We start from the raw sequence: 24,082 nt of genomic DNA on the forward strand, positions 1-24,082 counted from the left end.
TTCTTATTATGAGTTATAGGATCCTACATAGACACAGTCAGGATTTAGCAAGATTTGAATCATGTGACATGGTTAATGGGTTGATAGTGGGTCACTTCCAGTCAGAGTCACACTGCATTCTGCTAACAGTCTCACAAGGCAATGCTTTCACCTGTCAGTGATGACACAAATGATGATGATTCATACTGTAAGTGAAATCTCAATTTACTTCTCACTGTAAAGGACTAAGTGCAAATTATGTAGAGAGGAGTGAATGAATGAACAATGGAGTGATTTCAGTCACAGCTGGGGGCTTGAAGGGGGAGAATGCAGGTAACTACCTTTTCAAGTGAAGTACCTCTACTGTTACCTACAATATAGGAGTTATTTTAAAACTTTCCCCCAGGATAGCCTGGCTCCCACAGCCTCCCCTCAGTCAGCTTGCCTGCTGTGTCTCCACCAGGTATCTTTACCTCAGCTGTCTTCTCAACTAGTTGAGAGAAACAGCAGCTGCTCACCTTCAAGGTTTTGATCTCAGAGTTATTCACCCTCTATTTAAAATTTTATTATTTTAACATTTAACCAAAGTTGAAGACCATACAACAACTTCTGAAAGAAAACTCACCAGTAAATTGAGGGCTTTCTCTGAATGGCTGAACTCTCTGCTTTTCCATGGCAAATCCCCGCTCTCTTACAGAAAGTTCACCTTCCCAGAATTGCTTCCTTCAAGATTTACACTTTTATTGTACTGGAGGGTTTGTGTGGCCTCTTTGTGACCCTGGGAGTATTTTTTTGGAATACTTATGCTTTTGGTAAGGACACAAGATGTAAACTGGAGTAATAGCCAGAGGAAATATTATCCAAGAGGACACACACTCATAAAGGAACATAACTGTGTCATCTTTGGTTTACATATAACATCCTAATCCTCGTTTTCAAGGCAAAATATATTATTAACTGTCAAGGCTGTGTTGTTGTTGGCTGTATTGTGATAGCAAAGGATATGGATATAATTCAGATAATGGGAAGGAACTGGTTGTCTTATACAAAAGAAAATGACTCCCAAAATTAGGAAAAGCTCAATTGTACCTCGTCAGTGTATGTGTTCAAGAAATAAATGACTTGCATTTTTTTAAGATAACATTTTGTACCAAATAATTTTAGAATTTAGATTGGTTCATGTGGACAAACAGGATAAAACAAGACACAGAACTCCTGAGGTGATCATCCTGTACACAAATTAAGCATACACATAATTAAAACATTTATTGCAGTAGCTGTATACCTGTAGAGTAGTAACAAGGATTAACTGTTTCAGTATTTGTGATGTCAAACACCCTCACAACTGACAAACATACTGCGATAAGCAAATCACTCCATCCCACTTAACTTCTTTATATTGTGACATAAATATGAAAAGTGCTTTACAAACTGAATGTCTCCTTAATGCACAAATCAACTCTATTCCAACAAAATCAAATGACACAAAAATGATCAAGTTAGTTTTAAAAGCTATATCTTTTAGCATGCTTTTTCCATTGTGTAAATTGCCTTCCATGCTGTGGAGTAAAACAAACCTTTTCAGACAGTGGAATGACAGATGATCTTTCATGGTTAACCCATTATCTGCACATGCCTTTCTGTTTTTCTTCAGTTCCAACAACTTGATTTTGTACTTTAGATATCTGTGTGATTATGTCTCTAAATTTGGCAAACATTCAATGCGTAAGGCATTTCATTATCAGACAGGAGATTCTTTGTAGCCGACATGTTCTCATCATTGAAAGAAGAACAATTCAGTGTTTGAAGAAACATCATGAAGGCACAGTGATTAAAGTGTTAGCTTAACCTGTGTTTTTCTTACGTATGGAAAATAATAGTCTGTGTGGAAATAATATATACATATGTCAATAAATTGCAGGTACTACTGAGGGGATTGCACTCAGTTAAATCACAATTTGAATAAAATCTATACAGTAATAAGATCAACATTAGATAAAACATTTAGCCATTTACAAATATATTGCTATTTAATTGTACTGAACACTTTCAAAATCAGTTTATAGAGGAGAGCTTTCAGAGCTTTTCATTTTTATAATGCACATATTGAGCACTGACATCTTTCATACAAAATGTTTTGTTTTTTAAAAAACGTTTGCCTGTGGTTTTTGCTGCACTTAAAGAAAATTATGGGCAACACTGGGTATATTACGGAATGGAAATTTTGTTTCAAAATCAACTGTAGGGTTTTTAAAGAATTAGGTAAAATGTTTTCTTCTTGTATATTATGCCACATTGTAGATCTTTGTCCAGTTGAAGTCTCAAAACCTGATGACAAGCCATTATGATGACAACAGCCAAGAACTGTTCTATTCACTGTGGTTATTACAGATACATGATAGTGGTTAATAAGTCTTATTTACAAACACACAGACAATGACAGAATAAACAAGTGTCCACTAACAGTGTCATTAGAACAACACTTTCTGAAATGTAATTCCATTTTCTTTGATTGTGTCGATTAATATAGTCCTGAACAACTCAATAACAACCACACCACAAGTATTTGTATATATTGGTCAGCCATGGTAGTTTTTTTTTCTTATAATTTGTTTTCTTTTTCTCCATTTTTCGCATGTCCTTTCCCCCACTTGTCCAAATCACACATGAAGTGGACAGAAAATGTTACTGTATGTCGTTGAAGAAATCCATGGAGGTTCATAAAAAAGAGGTTTCTCCAGAGCCACAGTAAAGTCAAATTGTAGAGAACACAGCATAAGCACTATAGTTTTGTGGCCTACATAGTACATGTGGCTATCACACTGCAGAAGCATCAACTTAAGTGGGAAGAGATGAAACACGAAAGAAAACAATAAAACAGGAGAGGTGTTTGGGCGAGTGGCTTCATCTGTTTGAAGTGTCCAGATGTAAGGACGTCTCACAGCACAGGAGCAAAGTCCATCTTATAGCTGCTGGTCCTTTGGGCTATCTGGGCAGGAGGCTGGCTGGCAGGACTTCAAACTTACCAATGGAATATCAGCCATGCCACTGCTTGTGAAGTGTCCCTCTCCACTCCCAAACTGCTTCCTGTCACCAAAATGCTCTGACCGCCCGCTCTCATTTTTCCATGCTCTGGTCAGAGTATGTCCATTGAGGAGTTTGTCCTTTGGACCCCACTCCCTCTGAGACCCAAAGCTGGACACAGGTGACTTGGGCTGCTGGTATGTTCCCAAAGCTGGGGGCATCCAGCAGTTGTCTGAATGTCCCAGGACTAGACATTCTTGTGTGCACATCTCTGTTGCTTCCACTAGGCCACGAGGTCCCAGGGGGCCATCTGAAGAAGAAAAAGGAGAAGAGGAAGAAAAAGAGGTTAAAATATTTTGAGGTCAATTACGATAATGGTGTCATTAACTGTTGGTGCCAGTCTTACACAGTCCTCTACATAGTTACATAGTATGGGACTGAAACTGATTGAGTCACCCTCCTGATGTTGGTAGAACAATGCAAATAGAATTTAATTCTTCATCCAGAATTTTATAAAAGAAATTTATCTCAGTCTATCATGCAATATTTAATAAGGAGAGACAAAAGCAGAAACTGTCATACAGTAAAAACTGGTCAGTGTAGAAACAGTATGAATTAAATATTATACATTCTAAGTTTTCTAAGGACTTGCTTTTGAAGTTTCAGGAAAGATTGTGGTCTTGATTAAATAGTGAAACATTTACAGCTGAAACACGAGACAGGACCTCTTCATTAATATATAACCAAAACCAAAATATCTCCCCAACTTGCCAAAACTGCACCACATGTAGAACATTAGAATAAATAAAACCAAAATACTTTAAAATATATTGGTGATATAGGAATGTAGTTTCTAGGGGACAGGGTTGTAATAACAGTAGCCATAGTCAGCTTTGTCCTTGACCTTTGAATCCCTGCTTTATTTCAATAAATAAAAGAAAATCTATCGACTTTTTGAACATGTAGCAGTTGCTTTCCTCTCGCTCACATATGTTATCCAGATTGTGGAATTTTGCAGAGCTGAATTCAGTGGACCAAATAGCAGTGTCTGAATGAGCTGTGCTTTTGGGGGCTGGCGAGCATGGGGAGTGGGGTTATAGATCTTGAGAAGGATGAGAGGATGAATGAGTTGTTTTTGTGCAGTCATAAGAGCCCACAGAGAAATTTACAATACTCAAATACCGTACTGTAAATGGACATCACCCTAATAAGAGAAAGAGTGAGCATCTGCAGTAAATAATATTCACCCAGTAATCAGACATCCCTAACCAACCAACTTTCTTTCTTTGTATTCTCTCTTTTGTCACTGAATTTCAGTTACTTAAATAAATTCAGAGATTGTCTGACACTTTTTCTATGGAAAATATTTACCATTTGCATGAAAAAATACAATAAAATCCCTGTTGATATCAAAAGGTTCTAAGACAAACCAAATGTCAATAGAAAGGCTGTTCTGGACCCTGGGGGACAATGGCACAAGCTTACTATTTTGTATGAATGATGGATGTTGCTCTCTTAAGTGGAAATGATTTCACAGTGCAATCAAGAAAGAAAAAAAATGTTGAAGGTCATTTTGTGTCACAACAAATCATCAGCAGCACTCATTGCTATCATCTGGCTACTCCTCTGATGAACATGCACCACTATTGAGGAAAAAAAAATCAAACCAGTCAGTGTTGCAGGTGGTATTTGTTTAAATCTAATTTGATAGCAAAACTTGAATAATGCATGAAATGTAATGCAGTTCATCCATTAGAAGAAACCTATTCCTTTGAGTCTGCTTCACTTCACAGCAATTCTGTCTGTGTTTGTATATCAACCCTCAAAAGGTAATGAATTCATCTGTTTTTGTCCTAAAAGAGAAACTGTTAACTATTTGTCCTAATTTGTCCCTTTGCTTCACAAACAGCTAATTGGCTGGTGGGTAGCTTCTGTAATATTTCAAAGGTTTTATTTTTTTCAAACACCTGCTTGGAATCTGTTTTTCTCCTTGTTAATTTAAACTTACTTAGACAAGAAGAGAGATAGCTTATCACTAAAGAGGAAAATATTGGAGAAATCTTATGCTGATATTGAATCTTTGTTGTTAAACTTAACACTATAGCTTAGTTGAGTGGTTACAGATGAAATCATAAGTACATTTATAAATGATTTTGCTAATTAATGTTTAAACAAATATTTAAATTATGAAATTAATTAAGAAAAATGACTTAAGCTCCATTAAATAATTCTGGACACTGAATCAAAAGACTTTTGAGTGTAATACAAGAGACTTGTTAGTGCCGATCCCACTGAGAATCAATAACCAACTGCAGCTTTCAACTGCATCAGCTTATTGTTTTGGTTTGCCAAACGTTATGGTTCAGAGGTTCAACCTGCTCCCTCATGGTCAAAGCATGAATAATGAATATTTGAAGCTCAGCTGAAAACTTTGCTTTGTTTCTTTACAGTGAATTTTCATTGATGTGAATGCAAATTCACAAATATATTGTTGTTGCTGTTGTAAAATATTGGCACAGTCACTTTAGCAAGCCCAATAAACCCAGTCAACCACTTTTATAATGTATGTACAATCACAGTGAATATTTATTGTTTTACCATCCTCAGTATAGTAAGAATACATTACTTAATATAAAATATTTTTAAAAAAGAACAACTTTGTTAATCAATAACACAATTTGTCATAAAAGGACCATAAAACACTGTGTTCCAAAGTGATTTGTAAAGTAATTTTAAAGTATAAAGCTTGAATTGTTCTGTATTCTTCTTATTGTAAACACATCCCATGAGTTGTTGGCTATTTTAAAATGTATTAACTATAAACTGTTGAGTTGAATACTCTTCAGATGAAGTCTCAACAAATGACAAAAAAGTATAACAATAAAAAGGCAATATTAATTGCAGGACTGTTGTATTAGATTGTATTATGTTGTATAATTGTTTATTTTATTGATATATAAAATCCCAAAGTTCATGCAGTTTAGTATGTGTGAAATTCCATCTTAAGGTCATTTTAATCTACTGGGATATTCTTGGATTTTCCAACACAACATAGCAATACATTTATTTATTTTGTTTTGTCAGTGAGTGAACACATTAAGGTTTTTTTCTTAGTGTCAGTATTTTCTACCATAAGCCTTGCAAAGCTCATCTTTGCTTTAGCTAGAATAAAAGTGTTCTCACAAGGAGAGGAATTATTTCCTGTTCCTATGCTTATATGCCTACAATTATGAAAGACAACTTTTTTTCCTTTTTGTTTTTTGACTTATTGGCTCATTTATTGTGCTTTTGTGACAAGGTCTTTGTAGGTCATTCATGTGTAAGACAATATGAACTGATGTATTTCTGGTTTAATAAGAACACTCATATTCCACTAAGCCCATGCTGCCTGAACACTGGGTTCTGGCTTTGAGAACACATTCGGATATATGATGTGAAGACAGCGGCCTTCAGAGAGAGTCAGTCACTCTTCTGCATGAATGTGGAGTCCATCACAATAACAGGCAGCCATAATTGGCATGTGAGGAGTCTAACCAAGGCACACATTATCATAGTTGCATGAAGAACCACAGAGAGCAATAATACATGGTACCCTGGAGACAGCAAGATGAATTCCTCAAATGAGATTGGAGACAAGTCAGTAGACATCTGGGGAGCTGTTAGGGAAGTGAGATGGATGAAAAGGAAAGGACTGCATAGTGTAGAGCAGAGGAACTATTTACAGATCTACCATTTATGGGACTTTTTGCTTTTTAACATTGTAATGATTATAATGAAGGCATGATGATGGTGATGTCGCTGATGACATTTCCTCCAGCTTTTTAATTTCGGGGAACTTGAAAAATAATATAAATGAACCAGTGAAAACCTTGACTGATTTGTGAATCACAGTATATCTATATATGTGGTTTTTAACAGTTTTTGTATTGATTACAGCAGAATTACTGTAATGTCTGTATTTGAATTTTTTTGACAAAAGCAGAACCAGTCATTAATCAAGGACACTTTGTGCTTTGCTATCCCCCTGGTGTAATAAACATGACCATTTGCATATAGATTGGTACAATCAGTGGCCCCAGTGGGCAGCAGAGAATAATTTGAATCAGCCATTTTCCCTGCTAATCTCTGCATACCTGCTGTTTGAGACAATGCAGAGACAAAGCCTGATTGAAAGACCACTTGAGGTATGGAGCTGATAGGTTTAGAACAATCTATGTAATATAGGCCATTGATTCCCAGCCAGGGATACTTGAACCTCCAAGGGTACTTTTTCAGTCAGCATGGGGTACTTGGAAAGATTGTGGATCTAAGATCTAAGATTTTTAATAATATAAAATAACATATTTGTGGATTTAAACTAATAGCCACAGCAGGCTGACCCAACTAGTAAAATCTGTTGAGCAAACAAGCAGAGAGGTTGAAAAGGCTAAATATGATGGATAAATGGCTGGGATATCCACCCTCTGCTGAGTACAAATGCACACTTGACTGAACCTACAACTTGCAAACTATCAGTTACATATCCAATAAAATATAAAAGTAAAAAGTAAAACATGTTTGTACAGTCAAAATCCAGGTCTAGAGCCTTTTCTTTAAATTTCTGTTTGTGGCATTGCTTACCATGAACCATCACATTTACTCTTAAGCAACATCACCAGGATAGGGATATCTACTCTCTTTCAGCAGCAGATAATCCCTTTGTTCCCTTTATAATAATGTACTGTGGTATATCACTCTCCAGGAGCCCAACTCCACACTTAAAAATAGCCTGCTTATTTAAAAGTAAAAACTCAGCAGACCAAATATTTCAAACAAAACCAAAACACCTCACAGCACATTACTTGTGCCTCAGTCTCTCTTTACTGGCTCCCTATTGCATATGTAGATGGAATCCTACCCTTAACAGTGTGCAGGAATATGTTGGACCAATTAACTGAAAGGACACCGTAAGAGGTAGAACCTTCTCCCATCAGCCCTCTTCCCTCTGGAGCGGACTTTCTGACACTGTAGGAGAATGAGTCCAGATTCAGTACCTGTTTATGAAGCACAGTCTGTTATCTACCTAAACTCCCACCTTAATAACTATTGTGTTCTCTTTGTTTGCTTTTGCTGCAGTTCATCATTGACTTATCTCTCTTACAGCTTCACCAACTATTGTCTGGGGTTTTTATATCCATATAATCAATACATACACAGAGGCAAATCCTTATTTTTATTCTTTTTCCCCCTGCACAGCCATTTGTGATAATCTTGCCTGTTAATAGAGCTCTGTGACTTTACTTGACAGACATTGACCATCAAGGCTTATTAGCACATAGCTTCTCCTGATTATCTTATCCCTGAGAATAAGCTTGTTTGCCTCATTACATTCTGATTTCTTCTCTGTAATCACAATGACATGTCATGTCATGTATCACCGTTTTGAATAGGTTGATGACTGTGCATATTGTCAGTGACACTGATTTTCACATTTTGATTATACTGTATACTGTACTCATTTGTTTCATGTGCGGTAACATAGCTGTGTATGCAAATAGCATAATCAAGTATCTGTCACTGCTGAAATCTATGTGACTTGGAAAAGCCCAGAGGGTGTCAAGTGACATCCTGCTACTCCCGCTGAAACCTTGAAGAGCTGTGGACAGATGATAAGCACGAGCACACCATGACACTACAACTGTAGATAAGAGGCCGCTGGGCATGTACTCCATTGTACTCCTTCCCAGCAAACAAACTCGTAAATCTGAAATAGGTCCTGCATGGCCCAGTGAAATATACGAAACCTATGACTCTTTTGAGACTTTTGCATTTTGCTTATGTTTGTATATGCTACTTTTTTTCTTTTTTTTGACTGAGATATACCTGAATTTGAGCCAAGTCAGTCACTCTATTGTACCTTGTCTCTTATGTGAATCCTAAGTGTATGATAAAAAGCACTGCAGCACTGCTGGGAATACAGTCAGAGGTAGAACATTTAGTGACTTAACAGACTGTATTTACTGTGTCATCATGATAGATAGATAGATAGATAGATAGATAGATTGATAGATTGAGATATGTCCTATTATATGTCCAGTTTTTAATGAGTGTGTCAGTACTGACAAGGAAAAATTGATAATGATAATAAACATTGTTTCTGTCTGATTTCAATTCTGTTAAAGCTACGATCAGACTCAGAATCTTCTTTGTATCAATGTCCAAGGTCAAGGAATATGTTTAACAGCATCAGCATGCATATTAAGCTCATTTTGCAAAGTCACAGCTCTTCAACATAGATAAAGCCATATATATAACATAATGCTCCCTTCCTTCACACGAAATGGCTTCCACATTGTTTAGTGCTACTTTGTCTGTGCATAGCTCGTTGCTCATGGTTACTATGCTCAAGAAGTCAAGTTTCTTCCTGCACACAAACACACATACACACACACAAGCAAATAGCCGGTGGCTGATGTTTGGTGCAGAGCCCCTGAGTGCTTTAAATAACATTGAGGCACAGGTGTTGAGGAATGCAAGGGATTCAGAACTGTGTCAGATGGTGCTGACTTTTGCTTACAGCACTGTGCAAATGTTGCAGATGTCCACAAAGACAGATAACTTAAAGACAAAGAAACCATTAGATTGCCTCCTGATACGGAGTCATTAGGACAAGCTGGGGTTGGTCTGTTAAATTCTGAAGAAGCTGTGGAATAAATGTGAGCCATGAGCAATAGCTGTTTATTGATGGACACTTTGACCAAACAGCATTCACATGCCTCTCTTTCAGTCCTCCTACTCAGCATCAACAGATCACAGAAGTTACAGAGGAGGAGAGAATCATTCTCATTTTTGGCCAGAGGTTGTTTGCAACTATAAGGGAGTATTCTTGTTTTAGTCTTCCGGCTATTACTAATGAGATAACGTTTGGCTAATTAATTGGATGCACACTATCAGTGCTGACGTGCCAGTCCCACACCAACAACCTACAGCCTTCAGAATGGCAAGGGGGAATGGGTGGAGAGGGAGTGAGAGTGATTGAGTGTGGGGGATTCAGTGTCCATAGGGCTTGTTTATTTATCCATGCCGTTAAGCGCACCCAGATGTTGTTATTTGGGGATGAATGAGGCTTTGTTTTGGACCCACATGAAAGCTCAAAGTGCCATACTGCTGTCTCCAGCTGCTGCTCAAAAACCCACAAGATATGTCAGGCAGATTAATTCTCTATGCTTTAAATCTGCAGTAGGTTTTTCCTGTGACCCTTTCATCCTCCACTACAAAATACATACATAGATATACAACAATCTATCACTGTATACACCAAGGTATATAATGATATTCAGTATTATAAACATAGCTTGTATTCATAAAGATTTGAATCACACCAAGAGCAAATACATTGTAAATAGCCTGGGGAAATGTGAGAGTGGTATGGTGGTTGGTGTCCAACAAGGCATAGAATTACAGCCCTGTACAGCTTTGCAGCAAATTTGAAAACAGGTCCTGTGATCTACAGCAAAGGCTATCTGGGGTTGGGTAGATATGATAGTGAGCAGAGCCGAACAGAGCAACACGCTGGATGCATCCTCGAGAGAATACTAGTCTGGCTGATGGATCCTTTCTAGTGCTCCCTTTGAGACTAGGCAGCAGCTTCTCATGAGAGGAGATGAAGCGCAGGAGGGAGTCGAAATAGAAAAAGAAGACAAAGCTTGAGAATGAAAGTGAGGGGTGGTCTAAGAGATAGGAAAAAAGGAGCGTGCAAGATGGAAGAGAAGAAGCGAAGTCATGGTGAGGAACAGTGAGGAAAAACAAAAGTACAAAGCCTGTCAAAAAAATGACCGTCATTTACATAATTTCCATGATCACTGATAAATATTATTGCTTTAGACCTTACTTAAAACTATTCTCAGATCAATTTGTAATTCAAATATTCAACCAAAGGCACTTTGTATTGGACCCACACACTATTCCTGTTAAAAGCACTGCTATTGACAAATGTGTGATTCTTGGTGCAAATGATGCTGTAGAAATGTGATTGCCATGTTTTTCACATGACACACCACATACTGTAGATATCTATATACATTTGTGTGCTGTATTTACCTACTAAAATATAATATACATATTCACACTTATTATTCAGTACTTTGTGGCAGCATCACAGTATTATAAGATGAGTCTTGTCTGTTGTCTGTTTAATATTTTGCCTGGGTTGCAGGATTTGCATTATTATTTATGTTTTCAGAAGCATTTCAAAGCGGTACTTGTACAGTAGTGCATTCTGCTGCCTACAAAGAACACTTTAAAACCGCAGGTGCACTGACAGCCCATGATACCAATTGACAAACACAAGACACAAGTTTTGATCAAAATGGATCATCTGGTAAATAGTACTCACGTGAGACAGTTAATTATTTTGTTATTCTAATTCACCTGTTACAGTATTGACTTCAGTTTTGTTGCCACTATGTCATAGTAAGGACTCATTCTGAAAAGTACTTCACTTTAACATATCCATTGTTCCTTTCTCCCCCAGACACTCTCTTCACTCAGTGTCTCTCAAAACTCCACTGCACCACTCTAGGGGTTAACTTCACATCCACTAGAAGTCGAATATTCTATCAGAGTTGTTGAATTTTAGTAAATCCACATTAAAAATCAAACACTTATTGTAGGAGTCAATATATTTTTTTCTGACTTTATTTAACAGCCAACTTGATGTTTTCTTTATATAGAGTAGTAATGATCATTTAAAGTGCTGTTTTGTAGTCTCAGTCAATGACAACTTGATTTTACTCCCAAAAGCATTCCTCAGTTCAAATTCTACATATTTCTTTTTGGACCTCTATACTATTATTTCAATAAGGATGTGGTATGAATCATGTACTTTTCCAGTGCCCTCAAAACCATCTGGCCTATAGTGCTTTGGAACAAAGCTTAAGGTTGTTGTCTGTAATCAGATGTTGTTGACAGGCCACAGAATCCACAGAGCACAGTGTCCAACATGCTGCAGAGTAATAGCACATTGGTGCTCAAAAAGACTGCCAATCGTCTACTGTACACCACAAATTTTATTTGCAGTTCCGCACCATGCCACCTCTAGTGGCATGACTTCTACTGTTTACACTGCAGCAGTGAGGAGATTAGGAGTTTAGAAGATTGGTGGAGAGTCTTGTCAGGTGGAGTGAAGAGAACCATCAGTTCAACAGCTGGATGACAAAAGAGCTTGTAATACGGGTGGTACCAATCACTGTTTTTTGGCCCTGATCCAGATCTGAGTGCCCACAAGTTATTTTGTCATATTTGCATTTACAATTTTACTATTTCTACATAAAAAAGGTGCACATTTTGCAGACCCCAAATTAAAATGGCATGACAGCTGAGTAGCTGTGCATTTACAAATATACCTTCAATCATAGCTTTCCTTTACTGGTCTCTAAACATTTTTTGTGTAATGTCCTGTAGTATCTTTGGAGAGATAAGTGTCATTATGGATGTGATGTAGCACAGACGTTGGAAAGTATGTAGACAGATTCCCACATGAACAAACTAAATGCTAAAGTTCAAGTGCAGTTTACCCAACAACAGCATTTAAGACGTGTGGTGCACCTAACAAAGTTTGCTGAAATGGAGTGCTGACACACACTGACCTATTGCACTTACTTAAAATGCTGTGCATTAAGAAATGGGCAAACATTTTAATTGTGCTCAATGGGGAGATTTTGACAGCTGGAGAAGCTACAGCAAATAAACAAAGGCTGCAAGATGGATCAGGCTTTACTTCTCCCATACCAATCAATGAAGAATGCTTGGATCAGCTCCAATCCCACTCACAGGTATCAGTTACTGACATACCTACTTGAAGTGGATTTTTTTTTCTCTTTCAGAGGAACAAGCAAGTAACACAGTGTCAGTAAGCACAATGAAAATGTGGTGATACTGCAGTTGTGGACGTGCTTGGATTTTCATATTAAGAACAGTACTGCACTGATAACATGGAGGGATGGGGCCAAGAAGGGCAGATTAGACCATTCTCATGGGGCTCTGGGCTTTTAGTGCATACAACAGACTGCATATTCTATCAATTAGGAAAGACCCTAACTGAGTGCTAGCAGTGCCTAGTGTTAGAACAAAAATGTGCAGAATGTAAGCTTGATTAACAAACTGGTGAAAATTGCTGTCTGGGCTAGAGGCACCAGTAAAGGGGCTGATGAGACCTTAACTAAACTGTTGTAGAATACACCTTCCACCCCTCTCAATGGTGAGATGAAGCTATACAGAACATCTTCTGTCTTTCCCTCAGCATCCAAACTTGTGTCTACAGCTATTAGACTGACAGTACAGTACCTTTTGACCAAGCAACTCAAACCTATGGGTGCTAGGAGGGAAGTGAGGCAGGTCACTGTAAAGACTAAACATGCCACTGTCGTCTGTCCACTCCATTTGTATGCACAAGAATTCAAAACATTCTGCATCTTCCTGCAGATTCTCTGCACGATTCTGCACTCATAGCAATTTCACTGTAGCCATGTTACTGTGTTCACACTTGGATAATATAGTGGCATTGTGAATAGAGAATAATGCACATGCATTTTTTCATACTACTGTTCTGGTAAAAAGGACAGCTAGGAATACAATTCACCAAGGTCTGTACATTTGATACAGTGCTTTGTTGTTTCCATATAGTACTGTTCTCCTCTGTAGACTTACCATATACGTTCACTCCAGTGTACAAAATCATTGTGTCATTTGAAATAACAACACACAAACTTCACAGTTGAAAATATAAAAGTTGAAGACAATAATTTTAGTAGGTTTGTTTGAAACACTGTTTTGACAGCGCTGCCATCCCTGATACAAGTAACACATTTGACACACAGACCTTCAGTTTGATAGTTATCTGTGCTGCCACCCATCCATCCATGTCCATCCATTTAAACATCCATACATGACACAAATGAGTCACTCCATAACTACGACTACATAACTCAGTAGTAGGTTACTGCAGGTTGTACATTTGGAGACACAATGTGTGATAGCCCAAATCCATTAGATAAACAACTGAAGAACTGCAACAGATTTCATGTCTGAAAGGAGCTATGACTTACTCCTGAGCCCCAACAAATACTATAACTTAGTTATTCTAATTCTCTCAGTTGGATCAGTGGTGCACTTAGTGACACAAGTTATTTATTAAAAGAAAATATAAACACAGTATTAGCAATATAATAATTAAGTTTGTTTAATGAGTAAAAGGAGATAGTCTAACAAAGATGTATGCATTTTCTTTCTATTCGTCATTCACATTTGTCTTTTATGTTTTCTGTATGGCAGAGTAAAGATGGCAATACAGACTTTTAGACACATTTTAAATTGCTGTTTTACACAGCTCAGTGCAAGTACTCAGTCCCCATGACAACAATAGCCATGCAAAATGATTTCTTCTCCCTCTCTAATCTTCCACTGCATTAGACTCAGCCACTGACCTTGTAATCTAATTTCTGTTCTAAGTCAGTGAGTATGCCTGCTCATCTCAACAGTGGATCGAATACAGTCCTGGTCAAAGATCCTTAGTGTAACTGACAATAACAAAGAGACAGATTTGTTATAATATGTTTTTACACAAACCCCCTTTTTCAGTTTAGAATATTAATAATATTCATGTAATGTATACAATTTTTGTCTCACTCTCCATTTGGACAAGTGAGGAGTTGGACAAATGTACATTTAGATCTGCAGTTGGCTCTAATTCATCCTCTGGGGATGATAAACACATAACTATGCCAAATTCCATGGTAAGGCTAAAGTGCTGCACTGACAGGCCACATCACTAATGTGTTTGGGGGAAAAGAAAAACAAAAACAACCAAATCAACAAAAAATCTACAAGCCTTTTCCAAGAACAACACCTAGATACAGTCTCTGTTGACACTTGAGATGCGAGAAAGAGATTTCAAATTCAATACCGGAGAATCATCTTTTAATCATAGTGATCTTGCTGTGGCTGTGATGCTGTAAGTAATTTAACAGATTCACCTTTCCCTATATATACAAGACACCAGGAAATCCAACCATCTAAATTAGATAAAATAATGACTGCAAGCATCAGTGTATCTCAGTGGTTCGCTCCAATTGCTTCACGGTGTGCTGTATTATACTGTGTCTTCATATTTTTTACTTGTGATGAGGCTCTTTGTGGTATATACAGTGAGTATTGATTTTAATCTGGAAGGAATGAGAAGATAAGAAATTGTAACTGCTGCTTTGCTATCAAAGTGTCATGAAGAGTGTGTATTACATTTCATTACTGTAAGCAAAAGAATTATCTGGAAACCGTACATTCATGAGTAAAAAAAACCCAAACAGCAGATCTAATAGACATGGACTTATGTTATTCAGCTGTTAACAATGTAAGCTACTGGTTACTGAATCAAAATACGTGGTATATTTTTGTTTTATTAATGTAACAGTACCAACTGAACCATTTGGTTATAGGGTTTGGGTTATGACATCCTCAGTACAGTATGGTTCAGGAGAGACACCAAAAACCACAATAGTAAAGGTCATTGTCATAGTATAATAATAAATATTACAATGTGATACAGTTCTTAATGTCTGATGCCAAAGTAAAACACTTTGAACGCCCACTCACCTCTGAAACCTTCACAACCTTAACTTGCCCTATGGTATATGATTATGCTGCTTTCGGCAATTGTGCTTCGGCAAATGTTGCTGGTAAAAATGGCTAAAAAATATCACTAAATTGCTCTTTCAAATGAGCTGCATATAAATGTAATTTGTAGGAGATGTTGTTGACCCTTGTGGTTTACCACAATGCATGCTGTTGGTCATTAATATAGATTATGGTTTCTTTTTATGGCTCCATATAGAGAATGTACCACAATAACACCAATGCCCTCTCATACTATAAAAGGATACATTGTACATTTTGCTGTGTAAGTCAACTAATCAATAATTAATATACACCCAGGTATTTCTTATCCAATCAAAACAGATCATATGCCTTTTTGTGTTGTCATACATTTTTCAAGTATCCAGTATTATTATAACTATCATTGTTATCACTATAAATACCTCAAATCTGATGTACTTAGCACCTGTTTCCCTAAGAAGATCCCAAATTTTTGTGAATCACTTATGTGTCAGTGTGGTTTTTCCTTGGTGCCCTGTTGTCTACATGCCCTTCTTCTGGAATCACTCAACACAGCTCAACAAAGATTCAGTCAGAATGAGCATCAAGGACGAGTAAATGGCCTGTAGCCAAAAGCAACAACAGTGTAACAGATACAGTGCTAGGTATTCATGAAATTATTTTGGAGTGCTCTCCCATGTGCTCTCCCAGTAAAGCCCACACACGTAGTCATAAGCATAACACATTAGCATAAAGAGGAAGGGGGACACAGCAGGTACAGTAACTGGTTATTTGCAGAGGTGCAACAAAAGGGTAATGGAAAAAAATGATCGAGTGTGCGAGGTGAGACAGAAAAAAGAGTTGAAAACAGATAGGTTCGACAGTGAAGTAGTGACAGAGAGACATGTAATTCTCTGTGTTGATCATTACCTTGAGCCTGAAGGAATTTGATAATAAAACAGAATCTTGTTAATCCCCCGAGAGCTCTGTAATTGCAATGTTGAGGTACATCTCCTCTCTGTTAATAACTGTAATTTCAGAGCATGCTCTGCCTACATATACATTTATTCATAATTACCTGAGGGAAAGGATAGTGCTGTACTGTCTATTAAAAGTGCACCAAATTAAATGGATATAAGGTATGCTTGAGAAATTAAGGCCAGTAGTGTGTTGATTTGGTACAAAAATACATTTTTGTTATAATAGTAGTTGTATTTTAGTGTTTCAAGGTCATCAATAAGTAATCGACTGTGCACACAACACCTATGTCATACTCTACATACTGTCCAGTAAGTCCTCTGTGATTTAAAAAGAACACAAGCTACTTAAAAGCATGTCATCAATGGTTTACCTGTCTTTTTTTTGTATCTTGCCACCAAACATGAGCTTGTAGCACAGCTTCATGTAGTTTGCAACTTTGTCTGCTTGTTAAATAAGTGAATGTGTCAAAGTTTACAAGTTGTTCAAGCTTAAAATTGGCAGTGATGCAAAAAGGTAGCACCTCGTCTTTAACACTGAGAACCATCTGCCTCGGCTCCAGTGGTGTTAAGGTGTTAACAGAAAATAGCAATTATATATTTGAGGTCACTGGATCACATGGGTTGATGGAAAAGCTGTGTATGAAACAGTAAACAGGGCAGTATAGTATTTACAGTTGAGAAATATGAGCAAGGTACAGTGATCAAATCCCTGTTAAACTGATGTCAGTTTTAATGCAAAATCCACACATCCATTGTCTCAAAGTGTAAAAATCCATCTTTAAAGTGTCAGACACAGCACAGATGTGGAGGGAATGCTAAATCTTCACTGATTTGAGTGATATAGATGTAATGAGAAAAATCAGTAGGTAATAATGTCTTTTACAGGTTCACATCACTGAGAAACCTGTCAGTAACTTCAGTGCACGTGTTAACTTAAAAAAAAAAAAAAAAACAGAGACGCAAGAACAAAGAGGAAATAAAAATCTGATAATGATAACATGAAATGTGAGTGATTGCCATATGCATAAATCTGCTTTGTGAGCTGGTGGGTACTCTAGGAGGAAGTGGAGGTCAGGGCCTGGCAGAGACCCCTATTGGGTGCAGGTGGCGAATAACTTCTGTCAGCCAAGTAATTAAGTGTCCATCACATCCTTGCAGGAGGGCTGTGCAACCCAGAAGCCTCTTCCAATCTCCATCTGTGAGAAGGGCTGGAGCTACAATATGGCTCTACATATGATCAGTATATCTGTACCAACACATGAAAAGATGTCTTACATATGGAAAATATGATATAATCTTTTCACAAACTCATGTACAGCACAGTTTTTAAATGTTTAAAGCATTTCAGTTTTGCCACTGGAAAATGAATAAAGGAAAAAAATATTTATTATGTCATATTAGAAATTAAATCAAGGCAAGCAGGTGGGCAAATAGTGGTCTGATTTGCACTGATTAGCAGTAGCTTAAAAACAGTGTGTTTTATCCATAGGGTTCCAAGTGCAGGTTTGCACACAGTAGTGAGTAACACATATGTAGTGGTGCTTGTGCTTGATCATTGTCACAACAATAGTGTATTTCTTGGTTATTCTACTGCCTGTCTCTCTACTGGTTCAAAGTCAAAATGTGGTTGTTAGTACATCATCGGGTGTGCACAGTGTCACACAGCTGGTGTAGTGTAATCTATACTCCAAATAGAGAGATAAAAACAGCAGGATCTGATTTGCAAGAAGCTAGAATTGGTAAAATATTCTTTGAGTTTAAGAGATAGCCATGAACAACTTTCCCATTTCACTTTTTTGAACAGAGGAATGAATGAAAAGCAAAGATTAAGTGTGATAATGATAAACATGGATTTAATTGATATGGTTTCTGACCTTTGATGGTGTTCCTGAAGGCAAAATGTCAAGAGGAGAAGAAAAACATATCACCAATGTGAAGGCGATCTATTAAAATTCACACTGGCTGTAGCCCAAAGTAGATGTAGACCTTAAAATGTGCTGTCTTGCACGAAAAGCGTATCTCACTCTCGGCTTAAATCACTTTTTATCATGATTGCTTTGTAACGGGTGAAACAGTGACAAAATCGTTTGACATCTAGCCACAGTGTAGTACAACATCTTTTTGACTAGATAGGTGTTGATACGTGTGGTTACTCAGCCTTAATGTCGAAACATGTGTGAAACTAATTTGTTGTTTTTGAAGATGGCAGCAATTAATCTCTCAAATGACCTGGCTAGATTGAATAAGAAGAAAGAGAGGATGCTAGGAAAATAAATGCCAGCATTAGGGAAGAAATTACAAGATGACCTTACTGAACAATGATTTATGGATTCCCTAGTCAAGCAATTACAGCAGGTGATACCTTTGAAATTTCAAACCATGGAAATTAAATTTGCTTCTTTGCAAACTGTGCACTTGTCAAGGACATTTAAACTGTTACCTACATTGGGAGGCTTCTCTGCAGTCATCCCTCTTCCCCTGGCAAATCACTCAGCTTTCAGAGTGATAGAACATATGCAGGGAGGGACAAAATAATGAAAACATCTAACAATACATGAATATCAAATACCTAAAATGCAGTAGAGCTCAAGGATGTGGATTTCAGAGGAGGCTGAACAGTTGTAATCCTTCTTCAATAACTGCAAGTGGTAAATACACCGACCTTCCACACATTATTTCGTTAAATGACAATGATTTGCTTTAGCAAGCATAACCAGCACAAACAAAATGGTAGTATTTTTTCTGTTAATAGCCAAAAAAGAGATAGGTATGGTGGGATGTAGTCACCATCTGGACAAAGCAGAAAAGATAGAAAATTCATCAGAACTCCCACTCATAAAAATGTTTTTTTCATTTCTTAGCAGTCTGAGTTTCACGCATCTTATACCAGGTTATGCATCTTTGTCAGCCAATAAGAAGCCTGTCACAAATACCAACAGGAGGTTCAGTGCAGTTTTGTGTTTTTTGAAGGTGGTTGACCCAGTAAGTGTACATTTGTCTTTTTCAGTTTAGTTTTGACATTCAACTGTGCTAAAGTACAGTACTTTTTCAGTACTAATTTGTCATTGTCGCAATTCCCCATAATATGACCTTACATTTGTGGACCTGTGCCGTGAAAGTGTAAGCCTTTTTCTTCCAATTCTGTCATTTCTGTTATTAAGGCACTATAGGTACAATAACAGTAGAATTCATTGTGTTTTTCCATTTTACTTTTTCCGATAAAGAAGAAAGATCATAACAACCTTGCTATTTTAAATCCTGTTTGGAAGAAACAAATCAATCAAACTAATCTCACGGATTATGTTCTCTCATTGGCTCTCTGAGGGAGTGATGATAAGAGAATTTTTTTATTATGCTGCCTTGTGTAAATGCTAAGTATCAAGGTGCTTGTAAATCCTTACATCTGTGCCTACCATCATGACTCTCCCCTGCCACTCCCGATGTAATGGCTCTCTCCAGTATGTAGCGTGGAGCATGAGGATGAGAGCAGAGTTGTGTGTTTGGAGGACATGTCACAGCCCCGCCACATGCCACCGAAACATGAAATTACAAGGAAGATGAGTATGAGCTCTCCTTACTAATGAAGACCTTACTATTGAGTTGAGAGGGGCTAAAGTGATCTGGCAAGATAGGAACTGAATGACGAATGCTTCCCATTTTTTGTTGTATCATACTGGTATAGTATGTTTACAAAGCTGGTCTTTTACTGTCTGCTATCAAAGACAGCTGGTGCAGGAAGTGTAGACCTTTAAAAATGCATTTTAGTGCTGAAACGCTTTTTATTTTCAGCATACTTGGTTGTCTGCCTAACAAAAAATAACCACAGTATAAAGCGGGTATTATGAAGGCAGCTGTTTTGTACCATCAGGTGGGTAATTATAACAAATACGCTACTGTATAAAAAACCAGTATCTTACTGTGGGCTAACTTCTATAATATTTAATGATTGGTTGAATGTTTTTGGCAGTGAGGCAAGGATGGAAGGAAGTTGTGTTTGCACTGGGGTTAGCTTTTGTCTTTTGACATTGCTTCCCTGTCACAACAGCCCCTTTTATACAGCCTGTTCAAGGCAGGAATGTTGCACTGTTATTACACCTCGCCGCTCTGTATAAAAGATCCTGAAGTGAAATAGGGGGGCATTGTTGTCCCACCTTTAAGCCAGCAGTGGGAATAGTCACAGAGGAGGATTTGACATCTGTGTAAAAGGGAGAGCCAGCATGGCAAGACGGAGGCTGACTGACACTGCTGAGTTCCACATCACGCTGCTCATTCAACCATACCGGCATGCTACCTAAAATCACACACTGAGGCAGCATTACACCAGCTTTTTTTGGCAGCGTAATTAAGAGTCTTCTTAACAACAAAATCTCTGTGTAAAAGGAGAAATTATTAATTTCTTAGCACTCCACCTAGTTGATGGAGTTAGGGTCTATGGTTTAAGGGACTGGGTTAGGGCCAGGGGTCTATTTATTTATTTGAAGAGAGTGTGAGTGATTTATTTGTTTTTTAAATCTGAAATATACAGGTAGTGTTACGTAGTGTCAGGGCACTGTCTCAGAGTAAATGGATGACAAAACTGGTAATACATTGTTAGGAGTAAGGTTGAAATATAGCAATTTTTTGTTTTTCTGCATTTTATCTGTCTATGCATTCGGTATCTGTGTTTCTTTTAGTTATGTATTTTTTTTATTAAGAAGAAAAACAGATTGTTTCAGGTGTACCTTATAAAACTGCAAAAGATGTTGGAAATACTGTTATTCTGGCAAAATAAATGACAGCACGAAAGCCTTCAGCAGTTGAAGTAGCAAGGAATAGCTAGTAAATTGTAAATGGCACTCTATCAAAATCCATTCCTCCTCCAGTCCCCTCAGTCATTGGACATTTGATGAGTAGCTTTGTCTGTTCCCCTCTCAATGTCAAAAAATCAGCAGGCACTCTGACTCTCTGATGGGGTCAAAGACCTCTGCCGCTGTGAGAGGGTGACCATGTTGAGTCGAGGACACGCTCTGTCATCACACGTAGACATACGGACACACATTTCCTGAGACACAAGTGAAACGGTATGAGCCGGTGTCTAGCACATTAAAAAATTAAAACAAATGATATGAAATGTACACAAGATAGTAATATTTAGCTAGCAGTCAGACGTGTGGTGTCATTGCTGTGTATGTCTACAGTTGTTATTTTTATCCTACATTTGAATCCTGTGACACATTAAATAATGCAAATCTGAATTCACTGACAAAGGAGTGGATATGAAAGGAGAGACATGTATGGGGCATGAGCAGAAATGGTGCCAGCGGCCTCATCATTTCATTTCCTTTAGCACATCTATAAATGGCATGCATTTTAATCCTTTTAATTATGGATCCTCACTACAATTACCTCAAATTAAATTACTTTGCAAACCTCAGAAGGATACATAGCTAACTGAGAAGAAGAGGATCATTCTGCCAGGGATTTAACCTCAGTTTCTCTGTGACACATTGAGCTATCACCCCCACCTCCTAAATCCAACTCCATATGGAACTGAAATATTGAGAATGCCTAAAAGCCCATACTGTACCCATTCTAGAACCCAATCAGCCCTCAAACTCCTCCAAATCCCCTCTTTCCCAGTTCTACTCCATTCATGGGGCTATAGAGATTACAGAGAAGAACCCTGCCTGGCAGGCATGCAACACTTAAATAATCTCTGGGTGAAATCCCAGTGTTAATGTGGGGTTTCTGGATCATGGCACTGCAGTGTGTTGCGGCGCTCTGTGCCATGCTGGTCGCAGATGACGGGCAGGCACCAGGAGGCAGAGGATGTGCAGAGAGAGGAGGGTAGAAGATTAGGATGAAAGGAAGGAGAGGAAGAAGAGTGATGAGAAGAGAGAAGGGTAAGAGAGGGGGGTGGAGAATAGGAAGAGAGTAAAGAAAGAGAATACAACAATGTGGCATGCAACAATGCAGCAGATGAAAAGAGGAGGCAGGGGAGACAGAGAGGGAATAGAGAGGATGAGAGAGATAGCACTGTGGAGGCGAGATAGTCCCCTGAGTGGGCCACAAGAAGCTTGCCAAGGTCTAAATGACATTACTCTGCATGTTATATACTTCATGGCCTTGGGTGGGTGTCCCGTGTGCCAAGAGATGCATAAAATCCTGACTGCTATTCTTACCCTTCACTACAGCTGACCCATAAACACACTCATCTCGCACTTGGAGCATGGCATCAAACCAAGTATGCTCAACATGCAAAATGAATTAATTACTTGATGTTTCAATTGCAGCGCAATAATTGCTTTAGTCTACAGGATAACCAAGAAAGTGAGAAGATAAAATATGTCAGTGAAGACGACAGCATAATGACAGGATTAGTGTAGGTCTTAAAGACTTCATCTTCCACAGATACACATGGAAAGGGGGGGGGGGGCAGAGAGACTGAAAGACAGGACACACAGAGAGAGAGGAATCTTTCTGGAGGAAGAAGATACTCTTCTTTAACAACAGTGCACTGGCAAATAATCGTAAGTGCAGGAGGGCTCGTTTTGCATGCACGCCTTGCAGAAGATGTCAGCGGTTCTGAATCCTGCACATTAATACAACAATCAGAAACATAACACACAAAAGCCCTTAAGCGCTGCGCTCTGCCTCCACCAACTGCTCTACATTCTTGGTGGTAACCTTGTCATTATTTCATCACCTGGCCTTGATTCTTCTCTCTCCTGCCTCTGAGTGGAATGGACTTCCCACTCAAGTCAGGACAGCAGAGTTACTCATCAAGAATAAAAAAACTTGTCTGTTGAAAAGATACTTCACACCCTCCTTTTGCCCCCTTGAATGACACATGACTGACTTATATCCTCCTCCTCAACCTGCCTACAGGTACTCTCAAAACCTTACAGCAAAAATAAGAAAAGAAAATCCATCTTCTTCTATAACACATATGCATTGTGGTAGTGAATGAATACTTCTATTCAAAGTTTTTTCAGGACCTTATGGTTCTGACCTTTGCACTGCTTGATGGTGCTTGAAATGTTTGCGATTTGAGGGTACAAACTTGTTCCAATTCTCTGCCAGCTTTCTGCCTAAAATGTGACTTTTTTCCCCCTCTCTGCCAGTGGTGATTTAGTGGCAAAGGAATAATTTTAGTCTTAAATGCTTTTAACTATTGTGGATGATGGGTCAAAGGTAGAACAATTTGAGTCAGGATAAAAAGAGTCATGGACAGAATGTCCTGACCAGCTGAAAGCAGGAGTAATTAAGAGTAAATAGTATAACATGAGGTTGTGTCAGGGCCTTTGACACTTCTAATTGCATTTATTTAAAGACTTGACCCCTCGGTCCCAGGAAAATTCATTAGAAGGTGAAACAGCCTGAATATCCAACAATTGTGTCAAGAGTGTCAAGAGTTTGTAAAGAACACAGGGTTTTGTGTGTTTGCAAGAGGCATAGGGGGCCAGCGTGGACTGTTGTGTGTGTGGAGGCAG

The 24,082-nt window shown here is 38.1% G+C and overlaps 1 protein-coding gene across 2 annotated transcripts in view; it reads right to left on the reverse strand.

Annotated features, from left to right (window-relative positions):
* Window positions 1-1,219: 1,219 nt before the first annotated feature.
* The window catches only part of LOC108887991 (protocadherin-9), a 183,126-nt gene continuing 160,263 nt past the window's right edge, over window positions 1,220-24,082 (reverse strand). For both annotated transcript variants that reach the window (XM_018683761.1, XM_018683759.1), the window contains exon 5: window positions 1,220-3,313. In XM_018683761.1, coding sequence (XP_018539277.1) covers window positions 2,943-3,313 — 371 coding nt within the window. In that variant the 3' untranslated portion in view covers window positions 1,220-2,942. The remainder of the gene's footprint in view (window positions 3,314-24,082) is intronic.

The sequence above is a fragment of the Lates calcarifer genome, linkage group LG2 (assembly GCF_001640805.2).
Source record: "Lates calcarifer isolate ASB-BC8 linkage group LG2, TLL_Latcal_v3, whole genome shotgun sequence".
Taxonomy (NCBI): domain Eukaryota; kingdom Metazoa; phylum Chordata; class Actinopteri; family Centropomidae; genus Lates; species Lates calcarifer.